The sequence below is a fragment of the Monomorium pharaonis genome, chromosome 4, assembly GCF_013373865.1.
Source record: "Monomorium pharaonis isolate MP-MQ-018 chromosome 4, ASM1337386v2, whole genome shotgun sequence".
Taxonomy (NCBI): domain Eukaryota; kingdom Metazoa; phylum Arthropoda; class Insecta; order Hymenoptera; family Formicidae; genus Monomorium; species Monomorium pharaonis.
Genome location: NC_050470.1, coordinates 26366638 through 26393720, shown reverse-complemented (window position 1 = coordinate 26393720; position 27083 = coordinate 26366638). Strand labels below are relative to the sequence as shown.

The window sequence follows — 27083 nt, the reverse complement described above, 5'->3', positions numbered from 1 at the left end:
ACGATTGTCCGCATCCCTGTCGAACTCATAAAAAGAAACCTGAACGATATCAGAGACTCTCAAAGGGAATGATATCTGTAACGCGCGTGACACGCGTACGTTAAGCCGCGGATGCGTGATACTCGGACACGTTAGGAAAAAAAAGTAGAGGGTGAATTGACGTAGTTGAAATGACTTTGGTCCGCGAAGGGAGCAGTAAAGGGAGAAGACGGAGGGTTAGGGGGTAGGCATTTTGGTGATCGGAGGTACCACCGAAGAAGCTTAGGGTGGTTGGCAGTGGTGGCAACGGCGACGGCGGCGGCGGTGGCGGAGGCGACGGCGACGATGGTGGTAGTGGTGGTTGAGTGGTGCTGAGGGGTGGGTACCGGGGGCAAGTGAGGGCAGATCAATGCGGACATGTGCGGGAAATTGCACAGGGATCGATCCCAGGACCCTCGGGGGAAGCGCGGCCTCTGTTTTTCTCTCTGTCACTCCTTCTCTCGCACCTCCCCTCTCTACATCCGTCTGTTCTGACTCTCATTTCGCTCCTCTCACCGTCCCTGCTCTTCTAAGCCTCACTTTCTCTCTTTCTCTCTCTCTCTCTCTCTCTCTCTCTCTCTCTCTCTCTCTCTCTCTCTCTCTCTCTCCTCGCTCTTTCATGCGGATCTCGCTCTTTCTCGAAATGCTCGGTTTTCCGACTGACGTACGCATTGCTTACTGATATAACAGATGATCTTTTAGCAATTGACGATATAACGCTTATTAGATAAACAGGCCGAAGATTTCTATCTTAAATACTTTAAATTACACTTTTATAAATTTAAATTTATAAGAACCTATTTATTTTATAATTATATTTCAAGCCAACAGAAATAATAAAATTATAAATTCTATAATATTATATTAGTTTCTTTGATAAAATTTAAATTAATAATTTAAATTAATAATTTACAAAAGAACAACAAAAAACAAAAAATTTATTTTTTAAATCGGTATTATAAAGATAAAATTTAAATAAAAACAAGGGAGAAAAGAGAGAGAGAACGCGAGAGAAAGTGTATGTGGTATATGCGCGCGCGCATGTTTAAATTATAGTTATTAATATGTAAACAATGCTGTTTCTTATAATTAATTTTAATAAATGCAAGAGATCTCTAATCTAAGATTTTTTTAATTAAATAAAATTTAAATAAAATTTCTAATAAGTAAAGTGCTTCTCTATTTTTATATCTTGGATAAAATTGTCTTCTCATTTCTACGAAATTACTCCATAAAGGTCAAAGAACTAACGTGCCCTAAAGTTCAACAATAAAATTTATGTAAAATTCACAAAAAAAAAAGATAAACTCATTAATCTATTTAACATAAGACATTTTATTCGAAAGAATTTTTTTCTAACGGAATAATTATTAAGCGTAGTAGGAACCATTAAGTAAAATGCAGCGGAACCAAATGTAAGAAACCGGTAAAGGAAAAAAAGAACAGCTGAAAACAAGATTACACAAGTGAACAAATTCAAGTAACGTTGGAAAAACGGAAAATCTCCACACAATGCTTTGCATCAAGGAGAAAGATTTGTCATTTTTCGTCATGGTCGTGAGCTATAGTTACAGTAAAGAGTAAAAAATATTGACCATGAGTTTCTTAGAATAGCGAATGCTAGTCCGGATGCAAGGAATGAATGAGCATCTTTTGCTAGCATAACAATTGTGCCAACTACGTTCACGTTTTTTTTTTTTTTTTTGTAAACTTCAATCCCGCAATCGGTCTTAATCGAAGTCTTAGTGCCGCACGTTTCTCACGGATGCAGCATCCGTGCGGCGCAACACCGCCTCACCGTGAAGATTGATTAAACCTGCTGCCGCAGCTACACCGCCGCCCACGCGAGGTATATTAAAGACGTGACCCGACATAAAGGATCCTTGTCCTCGGTTCCTACCTATCTCTCTTTCTCTCTCCTCTCCTCTCTCTCTCTCTCTCTTTCTCTCTCTCTCTCTCTCTCTCTCTCTCTCTCTCTCCCACCCACTTTTCTTCTATGACCACATTGATTTTCTACAGTACTCCACCCTTAGTCCACATCATTCCATCCCTCCCTCCGCGGACACTCCTCCGAGAGAGAATGTACCCCAAATACATCGTTCGGGCATCCGCACCTTCTTCCTCGACGCCTTCTTATCGACACCCGGCGTCGCGCGCTGCAGGCCGTGTCGCTGTTTACTACGCGAGTAATCCGGAAAGGAGAGCTCGGCCAAGTGCTCGAAAGCTTTGCAAGTTTGATTGAATCTCGGCAGCGAGAACGCCGCCGGCATCAGAAAATGGACAAGTTGCTAGCTTCGGAGTTCGTTCTTCACGGTTCCCGTTTTTTGTTTTCCCCACGGAAGTTAGTGGATGTCGCAAACAGAGACGTTTTAGTCGCCACAATCGGCCGTGACTTTTGCGTCTCAAACAGAGATAGAACGTTTTTTTATAGGGAAGATAGACTGGGAAGAAATCGAATGATTTTACGTTACGATTAAAATGATGATGCATTTCAAGTTTAAACCGACGATAGAATGATGTTACAAAATGAATGATGTTATAAAAAAAGCGATCTAAATATTTTGCGTGTTAAATAAATCGCGTAATTTATTGAATTCTTTATCAGTCGTATTAGTCATTTTATTTAATATCCTTTTAGCGTTTAAATATTGAATTGTGTAAAAAAAAGTTTGGGAACCATGTTGATGTTCATCGTGGCTATAACGTGATTTATCCCTCTTAATCAACGTTGCAGGCATTATTTTTTGAATATCTATTTATTGTTGTCAATTTGTTTAAGAGTGCTTCGTGCTTTTTTCCAGATAAAAGCATATTTGCGCTTTTTTCTCGTTAATGAGATTTCGCCTTTGATGTCCATCGTTTTTATTGCATTAAGTGGATTTCGGAGGTAATTTTTTTTTGCTCTGCCGCGCCACGTTTACCACGCTGTTGTAACGTCCGTGAAATGCGTTCTCGTTTTTCGCTCATGTCGACGAGAATCGATAGACCTGGGAGATTAAAGCCGGAGTATTCGTAACGACAATTTCGAACGCGCGACGGGAATGTAAAGCCAAGTGCGCGCCATGTTTTCCCTACCATTTGTTTGCTTCTATCGATCCACCAAACTTACGCGCGATATTTTCTGAAAGTATACTGCAAACTAATTAAGTCCTTGTGGAAATCGAAGTTGCGCAGAATGTAATAAATTCTCGCAAATTTTACACTCCAATTTATTTTTTCTCTATACGGTGCAATATTATATTGTTCGTGTTTCGCGAATATTTTTTTATCACAATGTACTCAAATCAGCAAAAATATATTCTGCATCTGAAAGTCAACTTCATTCATCGTTCGCCAAACGATGTCGTGGAGATTAATGTGACAAGTTCCGAGAGGGAATCGAAGTTTTTTTTAAAAACGTAATAAATTCTCGTGAGTTTTACACTGCAATTTATTTTAATTCTACAATTGTCTAGCATCATATTCGTGCGCATATTTTTATATCGCAATATACTCAAATTAGCAAAAGGATATTCTGCGTCTGAAAGTCAGGTTCAATCACCGTTCAGCAAATGATGTCGCGGAGATTAATGCGACAAGTTCCAAAAGGGAATTGCAATCGTCATTTGTCCGAAGGACGCAATAATGTACGGTGAATCACCCTCGGTGTGGTCCAAGTCGTCACGCGACGGCAGCACGTGGATTTCGCGCGAGAGTGAAGGCGGAGAAAAAGGGCGCTCAGGCGACATTAAAGAGGCAAGAGACGAAACGGTTCGATGGGATAAAGTCCGATGAAGAAAGGACAAACAGATCGGAAAAAAACAGCGGTGGCGGTAAAAGGGAGGGATACAAATAGTACGACGTGACATCGTGCATTCGTCTCGTTGCTCTCCGCTTATCGCGCAAAAACCTCATTTTTATCCTACCCGCGATATCCTCGGGCGATGTTCTGCGCCTTCTAGGCCATGTGTAGATCTACGCAAGTCCTATCCGCCGGCCCTAACTCCCTCGAACATATCTGATGGCATCGCCACTCCCGAAGTGGGCCATTACATCCAATCTCGTCTTATTTCCGGATCCTTTCTTTTTCCGACTGATCTTTGTTTTTCACCTGCTTTTCGAACAGTTCGATTGTGATAACCTGATCACGTTCATTCTCTACTTTAAAATCGTTCCAATCCTTACAAAGCGAAGTTCCATTTTCTTGAGTATTATAGCAATTTTGATTGATTACGAGCTTTAGGGGATCCCGAAGTGAAGCAAATTATCGCCATTTTTTTATTAGAAAATATTGAATTGACTTTACAGAATTTCAAAATCTTTTATATAGTTAAAATATGCACAAAAATGAAGAGGGCAAAGGCCGATTTTATTTCAATAAAAAAACAATTTTTTTAATAACTTAATTGCTTTTGGCACAGCGAGCTATCAGCTGACAATATTTGATTAAAACTAAAATTCTGCAATTTATATGTATAACATAAAATAATTGCCCTCTAACGACAACATGAACAATTAATGTCATGCCATTAGAACTAACATTAAAAATCTAAAAAAAGATATTCTCTTTTAAAAAATAAATTTTTTATTATAAAATATCTTTGAAATGGTTTTACAGAATTAAAAATCCTTTTATACAGTCAAAGTACGCACAGAAATAAAGAGCGCAAAAGATGATTTCATAAAAAATTTTTTTAATATATAAAAAAATTGTTATTGACATGAAATTGTCCTTTGATATTGTGTAAAAGGATTTGGGATTTTGTAAAGCCAATTCAAAGATATTTTCTAATAAAAAAACGTTGATAACCCTACATTATCGACCCCGATCAAGTTTGACGTGCACTCCAGCATCCCCTTAAAATTTAAAACACTATATTTGAACGCTGAGGAATTGTTAACGACGATAGAGATATTGATTGCATTTATTTACAACAAAATATGAGCAAGTTTAATATTAAAAAGTATATACGTAAAACATAACATAAAAAATTAAACTTATTTATTCTTTTTATACAATCATAGCCATCAGTATAAAATAAAATTAATAAATAATTCAAATATTGAAAAAATCTACCTAGGAGATGTTATATCAACATAAACATTTTTGTCCATACTATATAAAATGTGAAAAATTAATTATATTAAAGAAGAACGATATATGTCGATATCTATTTCGATTTCCTTAACGTTAAACTTCAGGTAATCGAGTTTTCTTTTTCTCCCGGATACTCTAAGAAAATCGAGATTTGAACGGACACCTGAGGGATACGGGCGGTCAGCAAAGATTAAGAGAGAAGAAGACGAAGAGGAATACTTCCTTACGATCCTTCGTCTATGTTGCGGATGTTCCGCACCCCATGCGCCCACGCACACAATACCGACACAAACAAGATCGCCAATGAGCAATTATGAGTGTGCGCTCACGTGAACACTTTATAATATATTTGTCTTTACAATATTGAAACCTACTTGCAATCTGTCATTCTTTCACGTTATACACGTCAAAAAATATCGTGCAGAATGTCGAGCAGCGACGTGGGTTAAATCACATTTTCCTATAGAAAACTCGTCAGGATGATAAGAATCTGATCAAGCTCGGTTGAAACGAAACTATCCGGATCGGATCCGGGTGATAGATGACTCTAATCTGCCGAGAGTGCGCGATCGGGAGTCAACCTCGTGGTAGAAAACCTGGATCTGTAGTAGGCTGTTGGAATCTAGCGCGAGAGATTGAGATAAGGACCGGCGCAAAAAGAACATAAGTCACGCTGACACGTAATTTCGGTGGCCGGAATGATACGCGTAATTGTCTTCAATGTTACAGCAAGACGAGACTATATGTTCATAAAACTTTTAACTCAGCGGTTAAAATGAGTTTCATAAAATTTTGAATTTAATTTTCACAACGTCAATTTTAATTAAATTATATCATAAATGTCCGAATTAATAGCAATTTTATATTATTTTTATTTCATAAATATGTACGGAATATTTAAAACAATTTTTAAGTTTAATTGTAATTGAAATATAAATAAGTTAAAATAATACTTCAAGAAAATCGATTAAACTTAAAGATTAAAGCACATTATCTTGAGTCAAAAATCGCAAGCAAATTCAATCTTCTTTTTTTTTTACTTTAGTTAAGAAAAATTCAATCTAATGTTCTTATGTAAAATCGCGCATTATGATTACTCAGATAACAAATCAGAGATACATCTTTATAAATAGAAAAACTGTACAGATTTCGAAAAATTATTATAAATTTGGAAAAATATCACAGATTTGGAAGAATTGCACTTTGATAATTTTTATAATTCTGAAAAAATATAATAAAGCTACGGGGAATTTCACTAAGAATTTCTCACCAATGTGCAAATGTGATATCTATAGTTTGCTGCTATGCGATTCAATCATTCATAAACTTGTCAAATCAAAATCTTTATAATACTTTATAATACATATGTATTTTTTTTTAATAATTTGTGACATAAAATTACGTTATTAATCCATTTTTAATTACTTTGCTGTGCAACTGATGGTACAGATAAATTGCATGATTTATGTTCAGCTTGACACTTGCGATTTATCAATAAGAAAAAAAAAATATAGAAACGAAAGGAAAAAATTGCTTTTACTAAAGTACCATTCAACTGAAACCTTCCCAAGGTTTCATCTCGAAGTTTCAGGAACTATTACATCATCTCCAAAGTAACTAAAGGTACTTGTAAACGACAATCATCAATCATAGGCCGCCGAGAGTCATGCGGGTGGCTGCGCAGTCTCGCAGCTGATCCTATCCTATCGTTTTCTCCCGTGCCTCGTGTCACTGGGTTACCGCATGTCCTGAAACGGAAGTGAATCCCATCCCCGACCGCAACCGTGCTGAGTGGAGTATCGGTGAGTGCTTTTAGACGAGGCCGTACTCGTAGGTGACGGAGCTTTACGCCGATGGCACAAAATAAAGAGAACGACGAACCGGATGAGAGGGGAAGAAAGACGGTTGGAGTAAGAAGAACGTGCGCGGATAAGGAGACAGGGAGGTAGCTGAGGGGGTTGCTGAGAACAAATGCGAAGCTCTGCCTCCATTTACGTGGGGACTGTGAGCGTCAGGGGTTGGCACGGGATGGAAGAAATTCGTGGAAACGCCGCGGAATTGGATAAGCCGGCGGGGTTTGTTTTGTCAGGGGTTCGCAACGAGGATAAACGCGGCGGCTGTGGAATCGCGTGGTCGATGGTCGTAGGCCCGAATATTGCGTGTCTCAGTGAACTTTCTCTTGCTCGCTCGCTCGCTCGCTCGTTCGCTTGCTCGTCTGTCTGCGCGGAAATCGGCAATCTGCTAACACGAGACAGGCACTCGTGTTGTTAACAAGCGTCACCGGATCGATGGATCGAAACTGTTTTCCTGGTTAAATTAATATTCCCCCAGAATGCTTACTTTTCACGAATGGCTAAATATCCCTTTTCTCGTAAGTTCGCATCGCCAGCCTTTCTAGGAAATTATTTCTATCATTTAGTAACCGTATGGATAAAATTATGACATTGTTTAATAGAAATAATTCAAACTTTGCGTTTTAGAAATTATAAGCAAATACTTTCTCTGAGAAAAAAAGCACATGTGGAAATAATCAGTACTCAATTTTTGGAGCAAGGCATAACATTCTTTTATGTATTAAATGTATTGTGTGTGTTTAATATATTCTATTTTTTTACCTACATATACTCTCTAAATCTTAATTAGTGGATATTCACTGATTCGCAGTGGCATACTTATAACTGTGATAATCAGTGAATATTTATTGTCTTTCAGTAATTTTTATTTCAGAATTAGTGTATAGTCACTGAAAGATCAGTGTATTAATTTCACTGATTGATAATCAGTAAATGATTATATGTATATAACTGAAAGTCAGTGTATTTCCACTGATTTTGTCGAGTTTTCACTGATTGTGATTCAGAGAGTAAAATAGATTTTCCAGCATTTTAACACTTGGTCATTTAACAGTAATTTAGAAAACATTCGCGCTCTCTCTCTCTCTCTCTTAATGTCGCCGTAATTAAAGTAAATTTCTGCAGTGCTACGTGCTGCGTGTGGCATTTGAAACCACAAAATAACGGAGGAAAGCAGTCGCAATTTATTTTTTTAGATATTATCCTGCAATGTGATTTGCCGGGATCTCATTCTCCATCGTACAGAAAGTGCGGAAGGAGGATGGATCCTTACGCGAACAATTGTCGAGACGAGACTGACGGCGATCGAAAGCCCGACAATGGAATTGCGATTATCGTCCGAGCAGGGTTGCTTGCCCTCATCAAACCCTATATACGCGAGGGCGAATCGAATAGTATGGAACACGATGAGAGACAGGGAGAGGTATCAGCGAAGGAAAGAGGGAACAGAAGGGTGAGGGAGGATTGGCACGGGGTGGAGAAGCAAGATAGAGTTAGAGAGGAACGAGCGGGAGGTACTAGGTGCTGTTTGTTGAATCCTCGAGATCAATACGACGTACCCTATCTCTTTCTCCCTCGTAATATTACGGACGATGGCGTGCGTGACACACGTACATGTTCATGTTCCCGATACACGTCACGAGAGGCAAAGTGATGCTGCGCCAATTGATTCTGGATTTTTCAAAAGTGTTTCGTCGATCTGCGTTTCTCGACAATGAGAAATGGGCAGAATTGTACGAATGGCTTGATTGTCCATTTTTATTTTTTTTTGTACTGTAAGATAAATTGATGTAGTGATGAACGGGGGAAATCTCGTGATTAATATTGCACATCAGTCATGCCAATTACGACAGATTGCTGCCGTGAGATTGCAGTGATGTACCTTCATTTTCAATAATTATGCAAAATAACGTTACAAAATTCTGTTCGTGAAAGTTTCAAAATGCAAATGCCATGATCTTTAAGAATTATCTTCTTTTAATGTTCTTAATCTACCTATGTACAAATAGTACAAGCATATATATAAATATACATATAATATACATGTACATATATATAATATATTTAAATATTTGTATATACAATATATATAATATATTTAAATATATGTATATACAATACATTTAGAATACATTATATATATAAATACATATAAATATATGCACACATTTAAAGTTTTTAAGCCTCATCGATGGTCTGTATAAAAATTTGAAAGCTTTCGTCCATAAAAAAAAAGAAATTAATAATAATAATTCTATTGAAGGTGAGAGTTATATATAAATATACATTCTCCGTTCGTATCTCCGGCTTTCCCATCCATTTCTGTAATCCTTCATTCCGCTCGGTTCTTTCGTGAAAGCAGGCGATTTCACAAAAGATGAGTATATCGTAAAAGGATGGCTTCACGACGCGAGCCTGCTTTTCAAAAAACGAAGTTGATCATACCATCTTACTTATCGCACTAGTTATAATGCGGTAAAGGAACCTTTTTCAAGCTTTGTCTCTCTCACGCTCACCCCCGTTCTTGCTCTTCCGACCAATCGAGGAGGCCTGCTTATCGTCAACGCGAAGGGTGAACTGCGCACTGCGGTATGGTACGAAAATAGGTCGGCCAATTCTCGTACCAGCACCCTCTTTGCCTCCACCTTACCTATCGACACCTCCGCACCCTTATCCGAACTCTAATAAAAAACGAATACCTACGAGTGTGAGCTTCGATCGCTTAGGCGCGGCCTTTTCGACGCACACTCAGGGTCAAATTTAACCACCATTGATGCGCTGAGAGGGAGGTCAAATGTGCAATGAAATTATTCGAAATATTATATTAATAACTTTTAAATAATACTTTTAAAAATACTATATATGCATATAAATTTATAAATTTATAATTTTCTCGATTACATATATTTAACTAAAGATATTTTGTAATAATACTTTCAACATATGTATGTGTATAATAAAGAATCGAATCAGCTTGTGATCAAATTACAAAATTTAAATATTTATTGCTCTCATGTGAACAAAAATAACTGAGTGAATTTATTAAAATTTTCTCAGCATAAGTAAACTTATAAAAACATAAAAAAGTAAAAAAAACAGTTATTTATTATATAATTTCTTTATCGATAAAGAAATAATAATACAAATTCAAATTATGACAGAAATCAGAGCAAAAACTCTTCGTCATAGTTTATGTTCAAACTCATAAATAAACTAGCTATAAAATCATCTCAACACTAAATAGTATAATATTACTTCGTGCAGTCTTATCAAGGTGTATAATTGCATGCCATTTTAACAAGGTGTGCAATTATCTTTGTTCGATGCTTCGATATCATTAATTATCAAAAAGACAAATTAAGGTATAATCTACGTTGGGTTTACGCACCTTCCTCCAGCGCATCTCACAGAATATATATATTACATCTGCGATCATGATATCGCCAGCGTCAACTCACTTCTGCTAAAGCACACAAGCACACGTTGTCATCTATGCAGCGCGTTTTTCACATTTGATTTTTTCATAGCGCAATAACAATGGATTCATCACTATAAAAACATTTGTCGAAGTCTTCACAAGGGATCACAAATTATGAGGAATCAGCGAATGATCTTCCACGCGCATATATGTAAATCGCGGGTCTTCTTCAATCAGTTTCCAGATTGGTGCTCATCTCCGAATCATCTGTCAGCCGTGGAATATTACTGTTGAGACTGCTGGCTCGTGGAAACTTGCGAAGCAGACTGCAAAGATTGCGGTTGCGGCTGTACGTGCGGTTGCATCTGATACAGAGGATAGGTTTTTCGCTTTCTGATACCATGCATAGAAAGAAGATGAATCTGCAGATACTGCTTGGTCTTGAATTGCTTGTTGCATACGTGACACGAGATATACTCAGTTTGAACAGTGTGAACGTTGACGATGTGCTGTTTTAGATTGGAATTGTTCGAGTATATCTTGCCACATTCGGGACACTTAGGTTTACCGCCGTGATTAGGATCCTCTCTTTGCTGATGATACCGCCTGTGTGTTTGTTGATGGAGTATCGCCATGCTCTCGATCTTGTCCTTCGCGCAAGATTGCAGCATCAGATTTAGTTGATCGCTCTTACCAGAAGTGCTCTGCTGGAGACTTTGGAGATTATTCTGCAGTTTCTGATGCATGATCGTCAGTTGTTCACTGTTTAGGTTATTGAGGGAGTTGAGGGCATTAAGGGTGTGTTGCTGCGATGACTGTTGGCTGGTGGCGTGGTGGTGATGATGTTGATGATGATGATGCTGTAGAAGGGTCGAGAGATCCTGCCCTTTCGAGTTGTGACCTCCGCCGCTCTGGTAGGTTTCAGACCCGGCGTGCTCGTTCTTGGAAGATGTACCCGGCAGCCAACCGGAACTTGAGCTTGAACCATCTCCTCCAGAGGGCTGCCACCGCCCTGGAACCACCAGCCAATGTCAGTCCTCACAGCCAACCTCGTACGATCCCTTAAACACTATTCAATCGCTTTTCTTTGCCTCCCGCAGCCCTTTCTTATGCATTTTTCAACTTTCTCTTTTGTGAAAGTGTATTTTCAGGTATTAAAGACAATTTGCCCTCGATAATTTTCGTACCCTCCCCCAACGAGCTTCTCTCTAAACCTAGGATTGAAGGATTTGATCCTTCGTATCATGCGAGTTAATAAGGCCTTAATCATTCCTGGCGCTCTTGTGCGCCCTATTTTTCGTCTCTTCTTCATTATCTTCTCATATCGCGATTTATTTCCAATTTTATGATCAAATAAGATCACTAAATCGATACACGCATAATTGAAATTGTTTTAGATAATCATAGATAATATAATTTTAGATTTACAACTCGATTTTTTTCTCTGATCCTGAAAATTTTGTAAGTAATGACGCGGATCGATTTCACACTTGCACAATTTTTAAGGTAATAGGAGACGTCGAAAATAAGCCTCACATTGCAGACAAGACAATGACGAAGATACAATGTGAAGCTAGTTTCCGAATAGAAAAGTAATTGCATGATGGTTACTATGAAAAGGATTTATATCTCCGCCATATAAGATACCATAATAATGAAAATCATAAAAGAGCCGTTGAGATACGACTCCATAATAAGTTGCTGCTCACCGTGTGATAAGAGGGGTAGCTGACAAGGGATGCAAGGGTTGTGAGAGGTACGAGAGTTTCATGCATTCAACGCAACAACGAGAGATCAGAGGAAAACGACGGAAGGATACTAGTCTGGGCTTTAAGAATGTTCAAAAGGGTTGAGAGATCAAATCGTAGATTTGATAAACTTACCGTAATTTGGATCTTGATTGGCTACCTGATGCATACCGGAAGGTCCTGGCATGTTCATACCTGCAATTTATAAATAGAGATCAATTAGATAAATTTAAAAAGATTAACATCACTAAATAAGAGAAGAAATGCAACTATTTATATATTATGTATAAATGGAAAATTAAAGGTATAATATATATTGTCTTAGTAAATTATCGCAAAACGTAATAAAATTATGATTAATTTTTAATATTTAATAATATGCAGTACACGTAGTATGTATTAACAAAGTCAACTACTATTTCACGGTAAATATAAATATAAATCATGAGATTTATATCGCTCAATTAACCATAGCACAGGTAAACGAAATCGAATTATGTTAATAATATGTTAGTTTATTACATTTAATAATAGATTCATGTTAACACATTTTCATAAGTCAAAGAATACAATGAAATTATGTACACAAATAGAAATAATTGTAATTATTCATTAATTAATTTTAATTGAAGCCGTAATTAGTAATTAAGTCGGGCTAATTGCTAATTACGAAAGTAATTAGTAACTGGACGAGGAATTAATAATTAATTACAAATGTAATTAGTAATTAAATGTGCTATTAATTAAAAAACTAATTTGCATCCTTTCGACAATACTCGGATTTCTTTGGTCCATCCATAAATTCAGCTCTGCCTTATAAATAACGAAGTGGCTGTTATTTACATAAGCAATTATTAATGTAAAACATTTCTCAAACAGATCAATAGTCTGCTTACTTTGTTCGCAGATTACGTGATATTTATTATTAAATTAATCCCAAATAAAGTAAAAGATATAATCTCGGAGTATAAAATGTTATATAAAAGTCAATGTGAGAGAATTTTAAGCATAAAAGCCAAATAATTACCTTGAAGACTCAACAACGCTGCGGGAAAACTGTTACGGTGATGTTCTATAGAGTCATTCAGAATGTCACTTGGCTCGGTCTTCACCGCGTTCAGGATGCTGCCGTGATTCGACATATCCTCCTCGTTTTCCGACATAGAGTTCGAGTCTTCGCCAGTCGACTGCGCCTGAAAATAAAATATTCCCATACTTATGAAATACCAATCAAAAATAGCTGTTAATCGACTGCAACGATGCTAATCAGTTTCACAAAGCTATAATAACTTGCAATGAACTTGCACTTCATGTAGTAATAAATCACGATTACTAGAAAATATTTACTCACCTGTATGTTGTTCGAGGATGCCGTGTGTATCGTAGGGCCACCTTCGAGTGCTTGACCTAACAAAGATTCCTGAAGATCTGACTTTTGTTCGACGTGGTTACCCATTGGCGGGCTGTAACTTCTTGCTCGCTTTTCCGGTGGACTTTCACTGTCATTGAGATCTCCTCTGCCATTATCCTGCCAATTACGTGGGGTCGCCTGCTCAAATTAAAGACAACATACGGATGATAGTACAGCATCCATGAAAAAGGTCACGCAATCATTCTTCATAATTTAGTTTCAACTAATATTTAACATTCAATAATCTCATTATAATCCGCGAAACTCCGGATGCTCATCCATTATTAAAACTTCCGCGTAATATTTGTCTAACGTCTATTATAAGTCGTGAAATTAAAAGCTAAAGGACGAAGCAGGAAACTCTAGCCGGGGATTCCGCCTGTCACGGTAACGGCGACGGCGTAGTGTTAAAAGCACATTAATTAAAATTCGTTTTAATTAAGGCTAAATTAATTAAAAGTTCGAAACCAGCCGTATAATTCGTATAATTAATTTTCCAACTTCCATATTAAACTGCCGCGGGGACAACTTACAGGTGCGCTACCGTTGTTGCCGGCCGACGACGACGGAATTTTCGTCGCGCCGCTATTAACGTCCGCCAAACCCCGCACTTGAAGCATCTGAGCCGTCTTCAGGAAGGCAGGTAGCTGCTCTTGTCCCACGTGCACCTCGCCGTGGTACATGAAACGCAGCAAGGATTCCATATCCGATGACGCCACATCCTTCAGAATTACAATTGGGTGGGGACATGGATTTGCCTGCGTCAAAAGTGAACATTTCCTTCGAATTCACATTTTTACAAATAACAACGCAGTGCAAAACACTCAAATAATTAGAAGCTTCCTGACGTAAATTTCATTACAGAATATTACAAAACATTAATTACATTTAAAAGTTAATCCTGTTTTTCTGTAATTATAAATTGTAAAATCGACGTATAACATCCGTTACTTGTTTATAGAAAATTACCTGAGCAAAAACAACGTAAAATTATTGTAAAATTTCAGGATAGTTTGTAAACTCATCCATTTCAGACTATTTCAATCGTACAATACTGCTCAACATTATCCATCCAATCGAACAGCCGAACCGCGCAGCGCTGATTCAACGAGATTTGATATAAGATACCAGTGTCAAATTAATCGCAGCTATTAATTATCAGTTCATCCAGGCTAGCCATTAGTATTTATAGTACAGTTATTTTATACGCAGCAATTACAAAAAGTACGCGCTATAACGCTCGATCGATCAAGGTAATCGATCCATCAGGAAGCGCGCAATTTTTCTAATCGTAGATTCATACGAGAGAAGATCGAAAATCAGGAGAGATACATCGATCCTCTATCAGCAAGAGGTCAAGAGGTTTGACGGTAACGAATACTATACCTCTCCTTTCTTTCGCTCTCCTCTGTGTATAGAGTGTTTCTCACGTATACTGAAATTCAGCAAACCATATGCACTTCGATATCCATCCGTGCAAAAAGAAGAATTACTTTTCTTTTCTTCCTCTCTCAAAGTAAACGATTCAACATCGGCTAAAGGTTAAGAGGTGTATAGGAATTCTGATCGATGCTCGGCGAATCGATCCCTCTTCCAAAGTGCTTAATCCCATCCATCGATGGACACGCAGGGGAGTCTGACGGCCGATTAATTTGTAACGATTTACAACCGAGATGCATATAATCAGCGTCGTTTAATCCACGTCGGAGCTACCCTTCATCTTGGTGCATTGCTGCACCGATTTGTACGTTTAAGCGTACATAAATCGCCGACTTTTTTACACGCGTAGCAGAACGACTTGAAAAACTTTTAACTACGGGACAGAATATTACTGCACTGAGAAAAAATTTGCTAATTTAACTAAATTTTTCAACTTGATTAAATGTCTTCAATTTAAATATTATGGTATTTTAGTTAAATATTTGATATATATAAATACTTGAATTGAAACTCAAGTATTTTGTATATTTAAGTTAAATGCATAAATATTTGAACTAAAGAAATTTAATAAAGTTGAAATAATTAGTGTACATGCTGCTCAAATCGATTACTTTAATCTTTATTTAAATTTGTATCTAGAAAAATTGTCTTAAAAATTATTACATTGTCGTTTTTTTTTTTAATTAACTCACGTGAAACTTTAAATACTTGATTTTACCTCAATCCAGATAATTATAAAAATAAAAAATTTTTTACCAAAATAACGTAAAATATGTTCCCATTAATAAAAGTGCCCCAGATACCTTCTCACCTTTCTCATCAGCAAGTTGACCGAGTGAAATCGCTTTTCACCAATAGTTAATTGCATCCACGAACAGTCACGCTCGACGGCCAATTGATTCGTAACGACAATTTATAACCACAACGCGTATAATGATCGATACTCAATCTACGTCAGAGACGTTCCTTAGGCATCAATTCTTACACCTGTCAGACTAGCGAATTAGCTCTTAATATTGAACGATCCTCGAGATCGTTGGATGACAATTTATTCTCAACAAGCAAACTTGCACATTTATAGTTATCGGTTTGTCTTTATAAAAATTCGTACTTATATTATTCTATTATATTTATATTACATAATACACTGATTACATATCGTATCATTTAATAATTATGTGTGTAATTCACAAAGAAAATTTAAAAAATACATGTAACCTGCAAACACAAATATCCTCCTTATTTTTCGCTATTTATTAATGAATTATTTATTTATTACTCTCGTTTGTATAAACCTATGCAAAATAATTAAAATAGCGATTTTTAATTATTAACTACAAAATAAATGAATATATATATTTATAATATAGATGCAAACAAGCAGTGTGTTCTCACAACACCAGTTAGATGGAGGGTTACATCGATCACGACCGCTCTCGCGAAAAGACCGCGAGAGCAAACCGCATAAAGCGGAGGCGTCTCACGGCGATGCATGCACGTCACGGCAATATTATACGAAGTGTTAGTGCCATTATCGACAGCGATATTAATTATAATTAATGAATCTCCTGGGATGGCGCGGCTTTCCAAGCGTCTGCCTACACAGTTATATCTCGAAACGACGTGATTCTGCACATATACACGCCGCATCGCGAATGCGGAGACGTACAATGCCGCGACCTCGCCGAAGAACCGCTCCAACTTCGATTATCGATGCCCCGAATTTAACGTCGGTACGTGAAAACCCACGGCAACGGAGGTTCGACGCTGCCATGTGCAGAGACATTTATTATTGGCCAGTATCGACTTAACGTCTGTGCACGCGGTGCAACGAGGTGCGGCGTCTCGATTTATTGGGCTGCATGCAACGGGACGTATCGGGTAAATGGTTCTTGAGATGGAAGAGCAGGTTGCGCGTATACGTAATATATTACGTGCAAACGATAACTAAAAAAAATATATATAAATAAATAAACAAGAGTCTTAACCGTGTTTGGAAAAGTATAATTTTGAAAGAACAGATTGCATAAATTAATTAGGATATTTATAACGTGTATTAATTACATGCATTTTAATGATATATATTTTGTAATTAATGTTTTACTTTTGTTGAGGAATAACTTTAAAAAATAAACTCAAATTAATTTTTTTTTCTCAGAGAATATAATCGTACAATGCAATTTCATAATTGGAACTATATTTTATTAAATGCCGATAGCAGTGCCGCAATAAAAAGAAAAATCTCTGTTGGTCGAGCATTTTATCTCGACAAAAGCATGACTTAATCAATCGAATGCATTGAGATTCATCTCTCGACGAAGGGCAGTTTCCGTGACGCATAGGAGAGAAATATTTTTACCAATAATGCCGCAGTTACAAAAGTACTTTTTAATTATGCGATTGAATAAACGATCCTTATTATACGATACAAAATAAAGGAAAGTTTAATTGCAAACAATCGAGAACATCCCGCCGTCGTAATATTTTATTACTGTACCACATTTATGCGTCGTAATTCTAGAAAAGGTATCAACGAAGGCTTTATATCGACCTGAATTTTTTTTTTTAGAATAACACATATAAATCAACTCTTTTCAATTTGTAATTTATTTTTATATAGAAAATGTTTGCTTTGGCAATATTTCAACGCACTTAATCTGAGGCGTCGTGAATATTAAGCATGACATATATGATTCTTTGATATCTTTATCGGGTGCTGGAAAGCTCGTTGATGAGAATAACTTAAATAATTGAAGTAGTGGAAATAATCACTGTCTGCAGGTATCTGCACACCTTTAGAATTCCGCAATGAAAAGAGATAAAGCGAAACAGAGAGGCAGAAGAAGAGAGACAATGGATGATGCAAGAGGGGAAGGAGAATGAGAACAGTACGAACTCCTTTATCGCATTAACCAACTCAATTAACAACTTTGAGACGAGACACCATCCTCTCTAATTAGACCTAACGGGATTAAAACGGGTCAATAATTAATTGTATGATCGCGTGTGCGTCAGAGCAGAATAGGCGAATGATCAAAGAGCCTCCGATTAATTTGCGAGATACGTATCGATCTGCACGATATATATCACAATTCCCTAACGGATGATACTTATTCGATTACAACCGTATATGCAAGGATACGTCGACATATCTGGTAATTACGCTTCATTGTTTGTTCGCGAAATATAGCAAAATGTATCTTTTAAAAGAGTCTTGTATATTTAATTCTATTATAATTATACATAGAATTATACAGCGAATATATTGATGCAACCTATCATCAAAGATCTTATTATAGTATCACATCGTGCTTGTTATCAAATGAAATCTAATTGATAAATTGCTCGTATACACTTCATCCAACGAACAATTTGGCTCGATCATCAAAAATGGCCGCCGGATAATACAATATTTACCGATAAACAATACGCATTTAATCGATTCTCAGAATTCGACCTGCGCACTTATTGATTCTACATTTCTGGAGGCCAATGTTCTCTGAAAGCGAGTGTACTAAGATACCGATCTATTCATCAATACAGTCTGTGCCATTTGTCTAGTCAGAAAGTAAAGCTACCCGTCGTGATTTTTCGTGCATCGAGGCTCCCATGGCTCGTAACGTGGGAAATCTTACGCCAGTCTTATTAACGGCTTCTCGCTAGTCCCCGTGCGCACAGCGTGCATGCACGATTTTTCTTTGAATCACCGTGCTCACGTATCACCAGCGTCGTTCGGCCATAATTATCCAGCCATCTGTGAGCGATAGAATCGCGCGGCGGAATCCAGAGCGTCCGCTTTCTAAAATCCGTAAAGCAGCGGCGCGGAGAAGATCGTGGCAAGTGATTAAGAATCAGCGGCGTGATCGAGCGGCACCGATAATTGATTAGTGGAAATAAACGGGGGCCATGCGTGAGAGACACAATGAAGGAGGCGGCGGAGATTAACGATACGCCGTAGAAAATGAGCGGACTTGTACCCGAGCGTGTCGCAAGACATGCTGCAATGCGCTGGAGCCCTTAACTCCTTCAGGTTCCTGGTGCTCATTATAACGGGCTATATATCTTTTTATTCGTAATACAAGCATCTATTTTCAGAGGCACTCGGTATTTGCTCTATCCCAGTTCACGTTGTGAGTTATGATTTAAATTATTTACCACGACTCGCACGATTAAACGGAGTAATTAACAAGCGGGAAAAACAAGCAAAGGTATTTTACACCAAGAGTTAACATGTTTGTAGTCGGGAGATTTATTTATTCGAAAAAGAAAGGTGATAAACGAAAAAACTATGCAATTTTAACAAAAGTTAAAGTAAATAAGTATAAAAGTAATTTTTTCTCAATTATATCTACAGCATATTGGATGCGTTATAATTTTTTTAAAAATCCTTCGATCATCCGCGATCGAAGATTGCTCTCTTAAAGAGCGCAAACAAAACTGCGTCGCGCCAGTATTTTGACAAAGCTCGAAGTTACTTCACGCGAAAGAAGATCGCTTTAAACGAAAGAAAATACAGGGGTGTCGTTGTTCAATTTATAGCATGCGCATTACAAAAGACACCAAGTGTCACGAACGTCGAGTACGTAATCGCACACAACGGCTATACGTGCGCACGAAGCACCCCAACTAAACCGTAAGTAGAAAAGTAGATACGATTGCATGGTTTCTGATCCGGTTATGCGGTGTGCACGCCAGCAGTCGTGGCTTCGCAAAACACATCGCCGGCATCACGTATGTTACGCGCGTAAGTAGCGATGGGTTCGACGCTCATTTGCGGAAGACAGATTTGCTGGGCAGAGCGCGTGTCATCGATCATCGAAAATACGCCAGCGTGCATGTGATGTGCAACGGAGCAATCCGTTGGAAATTCAGCTTTTACCAAATACAGAATTAACGTTACCGTGTGTTCATTCGAGCGCAAAATTGCTAAAATTATTTGAGTGCAAAGATCGAATTGTTTGCTATATATATTTGATATACATAAAAACTTCTGAAACGGTCGATATTTGATGTCATTTAAAAGATAAAAAATTTTCCAAATTAAATTAACCTCTTTTAAAATATATTTCGATCGGTTATTACTTTTATGAGCCAGTATTCAACATTTTAATGTTATTTTTATACATAATAAGTAATACAACAGTTATAATCGCTTACTAAAGATGCGAAAAAAAATTCCGTATTTGTGAATATTTATGCGTATTAATTAATTTTCGCATTTGAATAATAAAATATTCGGACGTTTTAGCATTTTAATAATTCCGGACTTGTTAATAATTGATTTGTTTTGATACCGCGAATTACTGGCCATTCCAATCTATTACTTCATAAGAATTCACATACGTGTACTCACAACATACATATGCGTTTGCGCTTCTCTTATCTGCTTATCTCAATGTCTGATGTTTCACTGACGCACGTATTAAACTTTCCTCGCATTATCCGGCCAATTCGTAGGATAATAGCAGTGTGGATATCGATCAAACCTCGCACATAGTTACTAACTTCCTGCTTTTTTTTTTTTTAAGCAATGCTGCCGACATCAATTCTCGCGCGCTTGCGTTACGGCGGCAATAAATTAGATTTACAAGATACAGCGACAGATAACGGGATTAATCATTAGATCGTCAACTATCATGACTGATAATCCATCGAAATTTTGTTGACTGAATTAAGCGGATTTGTTATCTTTCATCCGTGTCAAGGTAAATATATTGTGCGTGATATTATATATACATATACATATGTATATATGCATTAACTCACGTATACACGTATACTGTTTACTTTTCATTTTATATCTTGAAATTATTCAAAAATATTTATTTGATTATTAACATTACAATAAAACAAAGCAATAAAAACATTACAATAAAAACAACAGGTCTGAAATAATGTAAAGTGTCTTTATAACATCAAACATAAGTTTCAGAATAATTATCTAATTAATTTAGGGTTCTTGGAGGATTTATATAAGCAACCCTTCCAGTTCGCTTTGAATCATAGACAATAGTACATCAGTACCATTGTATAACCCGTAACCGTGTCAATCAGGTATTAATGAACCGTCGCCTCTGTATGCGTAATCGATAATAGACGCACTATTACACTGTTGCGAAATACTTCATTCGCGAGATAACGATGTAAATCGTCACCGTCACGACGCTATCGGTCTCCTCGTTATTGATCCATCCGCGGATTCTGGATCGCGACGCCGATGCAACCGATGCGATGCAACGCAAGGAGGAGAAGACAATAAATGTGCATCGCGCGCGTTTCTCCAGGCGTCGCCTTTTCCAGGCAGCCGCGGCAGGAATGCGCGCACGTACAACGACGCACTTCCGTTGATAAAAATACATGCAGCATAATGCGTCTCGGTACGCGCGTCGACATTTTCGCTTCGTTATACGAGCACTGAAAGAGAACAGGACACCGAAAGGCGAGGCGCGTCCGTCTTTGTCAAACGTTTAAAAAAAAAAAAAAAGGAGTCACTGCGCAACGACTGTTCTGCGCGTAATCCGACATAATTATGCGCATACACAAAAGATGATGCCACGGCAAAAGGGGGAAATTTAAATTGAGCAAACTCGGACGTCGTCGGCGAGAAAATTCATTTTAATCGCGAATACTTTCGATTAAAAGCTCAACGTGCTTGTAATTTAACGGTAACGAGGAGAGGTGAACCGTTCGCGACAACCAACCCGTAAATAATGTATTGCTTTATTACCGAGTTGGAACGAGAAGATTTATATAATACAATTACCGATAAAGTTATTTATATACGCGTACGCTATTTGACTATTTTAACGTAGCGCAAGAGAGACACTTGTTTCTATTAACAGAAAGCAGCAGATTGCGCGCACAGCGGCAATATAAATGAAGTATAATTTCGCAGATACGCCGGCCTGGCGCGCCGTATAACGCCTCTCTCTGTACGACGTTGATTTCGCTGCGTCGCGCTCCGACAGAAAAGACGGAGCGCATATACGCGCGCGCACACACAGCACAATTATATACCGGCGATAATTTGCTGGCCGCATGTGCGCCGCGCCGCTTAGGCGCGTGACATTAAGCGTAATGCGAGTACATCCGCGCGCACTAACGAAAAACGAGAATACCGGCTAGCGAGCGCGTCGCAAATTAATGGATCCTCTTCCCACGGATAAACACGTTGCATTCACAATATAATGCATTCCTGCAAGCCTGCATGTTCCTTTGATATCACCGAGAGAGAGAGAGAGAGAGAGAGAGAGAGAGAGAGAGGAAAAAAAGAGAATAATGTAATAAATGTTATTTTTCAGTCGGGACGGTGTGAAAGAAATTTATACTCATTCTTCTATATAAAAAGCAGTTAAATCTCTCATCGAATGAGGTCTAATCGATATGTATAAACTTATAACGTTACTTTGCCTCGATACCGGAGGAAACATTATTACTCTCGCGGTATAACTGGTTCTGACAAGACAAAGTACTGCTGAATTGCACATAAAAATCCAATACGCGTTCGCTCGTGTTCGCGCCGCGCGTTTAGCGCTTGTAACTGTGACTCTCCGCCCGCATTAGCATTGAATCAGGCGACAAATCAAACTCCAAATCGGACTAGCATTGTGCGATTTGAATAATGCTCCAGGTATTGAAGATTCCCGAAGTTCTAATAATAAATCGTGTACAGACCACACGTAATGAAAGAACGTCACGATGTTTTAATGAAGGAGGGGAGGGGGGGGAGGAGAAGGGAAGGTATATACACGGCAGATCTTTTATCGACTTTGTCTCTCTCTCTCGTGGCTTGCGCTGCTATTTAGAATTGATACGATACGAGTCACATGATATATTTAGATATGCCACACTCGAAGCGGGCGGGATATTTTAAAAGATAGGGAGAGCAAGTCGCGGCGGGTGGGGACGGCGGTGATTGAGCGGGATGCAAAATGCATCGAGAGAGGTCGAGGAATATTAAGCCGCGGCGAGGAGCGAATTTTATTGTTAGCCCTGTTACCTAGAACCGCGAACGGATACAATACCCGGCCCGCTCTTATAATCGAGATATCCATTAATAATACATGTCTGGTGTTTCGCGTTATCTGCGTCCGGCATCGTGGTTTGCGAATTTTCTAGTCGCGTCAGAAGCAAGTGCCCGGCATTAGCACTTTTGCGTATTGCTCTTTTGACTCTACCAATGTCAGTATCATTAAAATGCTATTAATAATATTTAAAAAAAAATGTCGCTGTAGTTACCGCGTTGATATTTTGCATACGTCAGATATTTTCAGGTATATAAACGTACGGGTATATCGACGAATTATTATATTTCGCTTTGCAAATGTCGCCGTTTCTCTTTATCGCGTTCGCGAGGTAATTATCGTAAAGGGGAAAATTGGCTTTTATACGTTTTTCCTCATTCATACCATCTAAACATCCTCCCGCGTATGAGCAGCGATAAATAATCACGTCGTGTCCACCCACACATTATCATCCACTCTCATTAATCTCCGCCGTGCATTACTCCGTGTGCCAGATCGTTAATGCACCGGAGCACTATCGCGGATCATTTCGGTCCAAGGTCCAGATACGTGCTCCAAGAGAATACCCGTTGGTTTCCCAAAAGTCTCCGACCTATTCGACATCGAGATAATTGATAGTTAGCTCGCCGAGCGTACTGTTAGATTGGCTTATCGCGCCCGGTCGATCTCCTCGCGTATTTTAAATTCACGGCGCGCACCGATGTTCATTTCGGTCCGCGGAGCCTTCGATTCGACGACGGATAAATCACCGATGGCCGCCGATTCATAGTGCGGTGACCGGCGAGAGAGAAAGAGAGCCTCACGGGCAGCGGAATCCGCGCACGTGTATCAAACCCGCGCGTGCGGCACACACGCACTCACGGACGCTCGCGTACACTCGCGCCGCCGCCGCCGGTTGGAAATTACCGATCCGATATGCAAATAGCCGCGGTGACCACTAATGCGCGGTTAACGGTAACGTTATTAACGGATCGTTACACTGTGTCCGGAGAACGTGCGTACACACGTGTGCGTGCGCGTGAACGTCCGTGGTACGAAAGACAGGATACACGCGCGCACGCTGACGGTTCGGCCATAGACGTCTGTGAGAGAATCCCGTAGAACTGGCGGAATTTGCCGATGGAACAATGTGAGCGTAAGGAGAGGGGCCGGACGAGGAAAAAAAAAATCGGCGACTATGAAATACGATGGCGATTGATAATTAATAAATTGACGATAATGAGCAATTAAACGACGCCGTGAAGCGATTTATTATTTGCATACGACGCAACGAACCGAATAATACCGCAATATACGCGATGACTCTCCGCAACGGCGATGCTCGTTACGATTGGCAGAACACGAGTAAAATGACGACGCGTATTTACGGAAATAGAAGATTTGAACAGGAAATGTTTATCTGGCGGACGAGATAAGGAAGCCGGTTGATGTGAATTTAGGAGTATTGCGAAATATGCTGATACAGATAGTGATATTTGATGCTCGAAAGGCCATGCAGCGCTAACCCCGTCGTTAAGGAAATGTTTTGGCATTGGAAATAAGAACATGTTTGCTGCAACGGATGTATTTACTTCAACTTTGAACTTGAATCACTATCGCACGTGAAATTAAAAGTTAGTCAAATTAATGATTCTAGAAATCTCAGAAGTGATCTTAATCGCGAAACATTTATGACCGTAATGGAATATTACATTCAAGTTCCTGGCGTTGCGCGCTGATAGAAGTAAACTGGACGCTATTTAATCTAAATATTCTCTAATAAGAAGCGCGTAAACTTTCGCTTAAAAGTTCAGTGAGCTTCAATTACGCTGTACATGAATCAGCAACATGCATGATTCAGATTCAAGAAGCCAGTTAATTAATAACCGACTATCCGCCTTGATCAACGAGGTTCCAAGAAAGGTCGTGCCGAGAAAATTGACGAAAGTCGCGAGTCGCGTCGCATGATTCAGATGAAATCCCTGAAGTCGAGTGCGTCGCCTAAGACTCACGCAAAACGAGAAAGTCAACGCGCATTCTTACCCAGTGACATTGCAAGTATCTTTGGAAAAAAATCGCGAATTAAAGAAGATACTTTCGTACGTTAACCGGTTTATTAGCCCGGAAATGAATCATGCGACGTGTTCATTCGAAAATTGAAAGTGCCGGTTGCTTCCGAATCAAGCGAGCGCGAAAGGAAGACAGGCGCATTTTGACATCTGTATGAATTACCTCGAACAGAACGTCCTTGCGAGATCAAGAATTATCATACACTCCCCAGGTACGTCTCAAAGAACTGGTTCTTTTTTTTTTTTAAGAGATATGAATGATAAAATAAATATACAATCGTCGTAAGAATAAATAATATTTTTATTTAAACGAGCCCTATGTCGAACGAGGCGAAGAGAGCTATCGAGTTAGAGATTTTAAAAAATATTCTCTCCAAGTCTGATCATAGTAGTAAAAAGCCTGGCTGTGACAGTTGCCAGCTTGCGTCTTTAATTCCGCCTGAATGTCATCACGGGCGAGCGGTCAAATTCTTGAATTACATCGTAACATATATAGCAACGCGCGATGTGAGCGCGTATACATGACGGCGGAGACGGGGGTTGGCCTGGTCGTTCTTCGGATCCCGGCGCGACTCACGCTTGGTACGTTTCTTTTTTTTTCTTCTTCTTTTCATCTTCTTCTCCTTCCGCCACACCTCGCCCCGCTCTCGCTCCCGGTGGCACTTCACGATGGAGCGAAGAGAGCGGACGCGACGAAGATGCGGGAGGAGGCAACGCGGAGAAATTTATTACGGCGCGCGCGGCCGCGCGGTGGCCGATCTTATTTTAAGATCTGCCGCCGCGCACGTCTCGCCCATGGTGCTCGCTCGTGTATGCGCTCGGGTACTTATGGCGACGATCCGGTGGACGGATGGCGTTATGGTCGACAGATGTACTACGTCCGCCTAAATTCGACACGGGGCCGCCCTCGATCGGCAGCCCGAAACGGGAGCAAAATTTGCTGCCTGCGAAATAATTGACCGTGCGAATAAGGAACGAAAGTGCCAAAGCGACGTCATTCATGAGGACGATACGGTTATGTTAAAATAAAATTGTAAAATTGTAAAATAAGTATATCTGAATTTTTTTTTAGAATCTATTAATCCATTAATGTATTCTTTTAATCTAACGAGGATATATGTACTTATTTCTGTTCCGTTACATCCCCCTGGGATATCCACGTGTGTTCTACATTACGCCGGGGTAATGAACGTACATAAATATTATAGCAAACGTCTGCTGTGTTTCGACAGCGACTTAATTACTCTTTTTATGGCTTGGGAAGGAATAATTATTTTACGGCAACACAGAGCGGCGGCGGCAGCGCGTGATATTTCCACGTGGCCGTTCGGCGTTTAAGACTACTCTCGGAGATTGGCTTGAAATAAAACGTGGGCGGTGGATTGTTGTGTAATTTGCGATGGACACGATTAGTTCATAAAGCCATATTCATTACCATGCCATATGATAATTTGATAGAATATAACAATGAGTTATTATTATTATTGTGCGAACGCTATTGCCACGTTCCTCTACATAATAATTAGCGCGTACCCGATTAGTTGCATCCTAGATTTTTAGTAATTAATCATATATGCGTACACTTAATTAATGTTACAATAAGTTAATTTGAAATTGGATAGAGATATTTGACGACTTCGGATTATTAGCGAAAACAAAATCATAGAATAAATGTGGCGATATACTAAACACGCGCGTTACTAATCAATTTCAAATTCGACAGAGACAAAATGAACGTGCACTGCGTATTTTCGAACAGTTTTCGAAAATTAATTATCAAATGACTGAGATTCGGGGGGAAAAAAACAACCGAAAATCAGCGGAGAAGGAGGAAAAATGAATTCGGTTATATTTGCGAACGGGACACACTTATCATTTCGCTCTCAACCTTTCGAGTTGCGTTTTCGAGTCGCTATTTCTTGCTATAATTTATTGATTCGTAAAAATGGCAACGAATCATTTGAATTCTGTATAAAAGAGATACATATATCTGTCGCCCAAGGCATCGTCACGTAAATCCCCACGGGGCGAGCTACTCGTAACCGT

At 38.8% G+C, this 27083-nt stretch overlaps 1 protein-coding gene and 1 long non-coding RNA gene across 8 annotated transcripts in view; one reads left to right on the top strand and one right to left on the bottom strand.

Annotated features, from left to right (window-relative positions):
- The window catches only part of LOC105839837 (protein abrupt), an 80977-nt gene that overhangs the window by 14788 nt on the left and 39106 nt on the right, over positions 1-27083 (bottom strand). For 5 of the 7 annotated variants that reach the window (XM_036285561.1, XM_012686418.3, XM_012686420.3 and 2 more), the window contains 4 exons: positions 14059-14283; positions 13466-13663; positions 13142-13307; positions 12250-12309 (listed from right to left, as the gene is read on the bottom strand). In XM_036285561.1, the coding sequence (XP_036141454.1) occupies positions 12250-12309; positions 13142-13307; positions 13466-13663; positions 14059-14283 (649 nt within the window). Of the gene's footprint in view, positions 1-9957; positions 11379-11809; positions 12310-13141; positions 13308-13465; positions 13664-14058; positions 14284-27083 lie in introns of those variants that run through there. The other 2 variants (XM_012686419.3, XM_036285562.1) reach the window with 2 other exon arrangements.
- The window catches only part of LOC105839843, a 136620-nt gene that overhangs the window by 82482 nt on the left and 27055 nt on the right, over positions 1-27083 (top strand). The window lies entirely within an intron of this gene.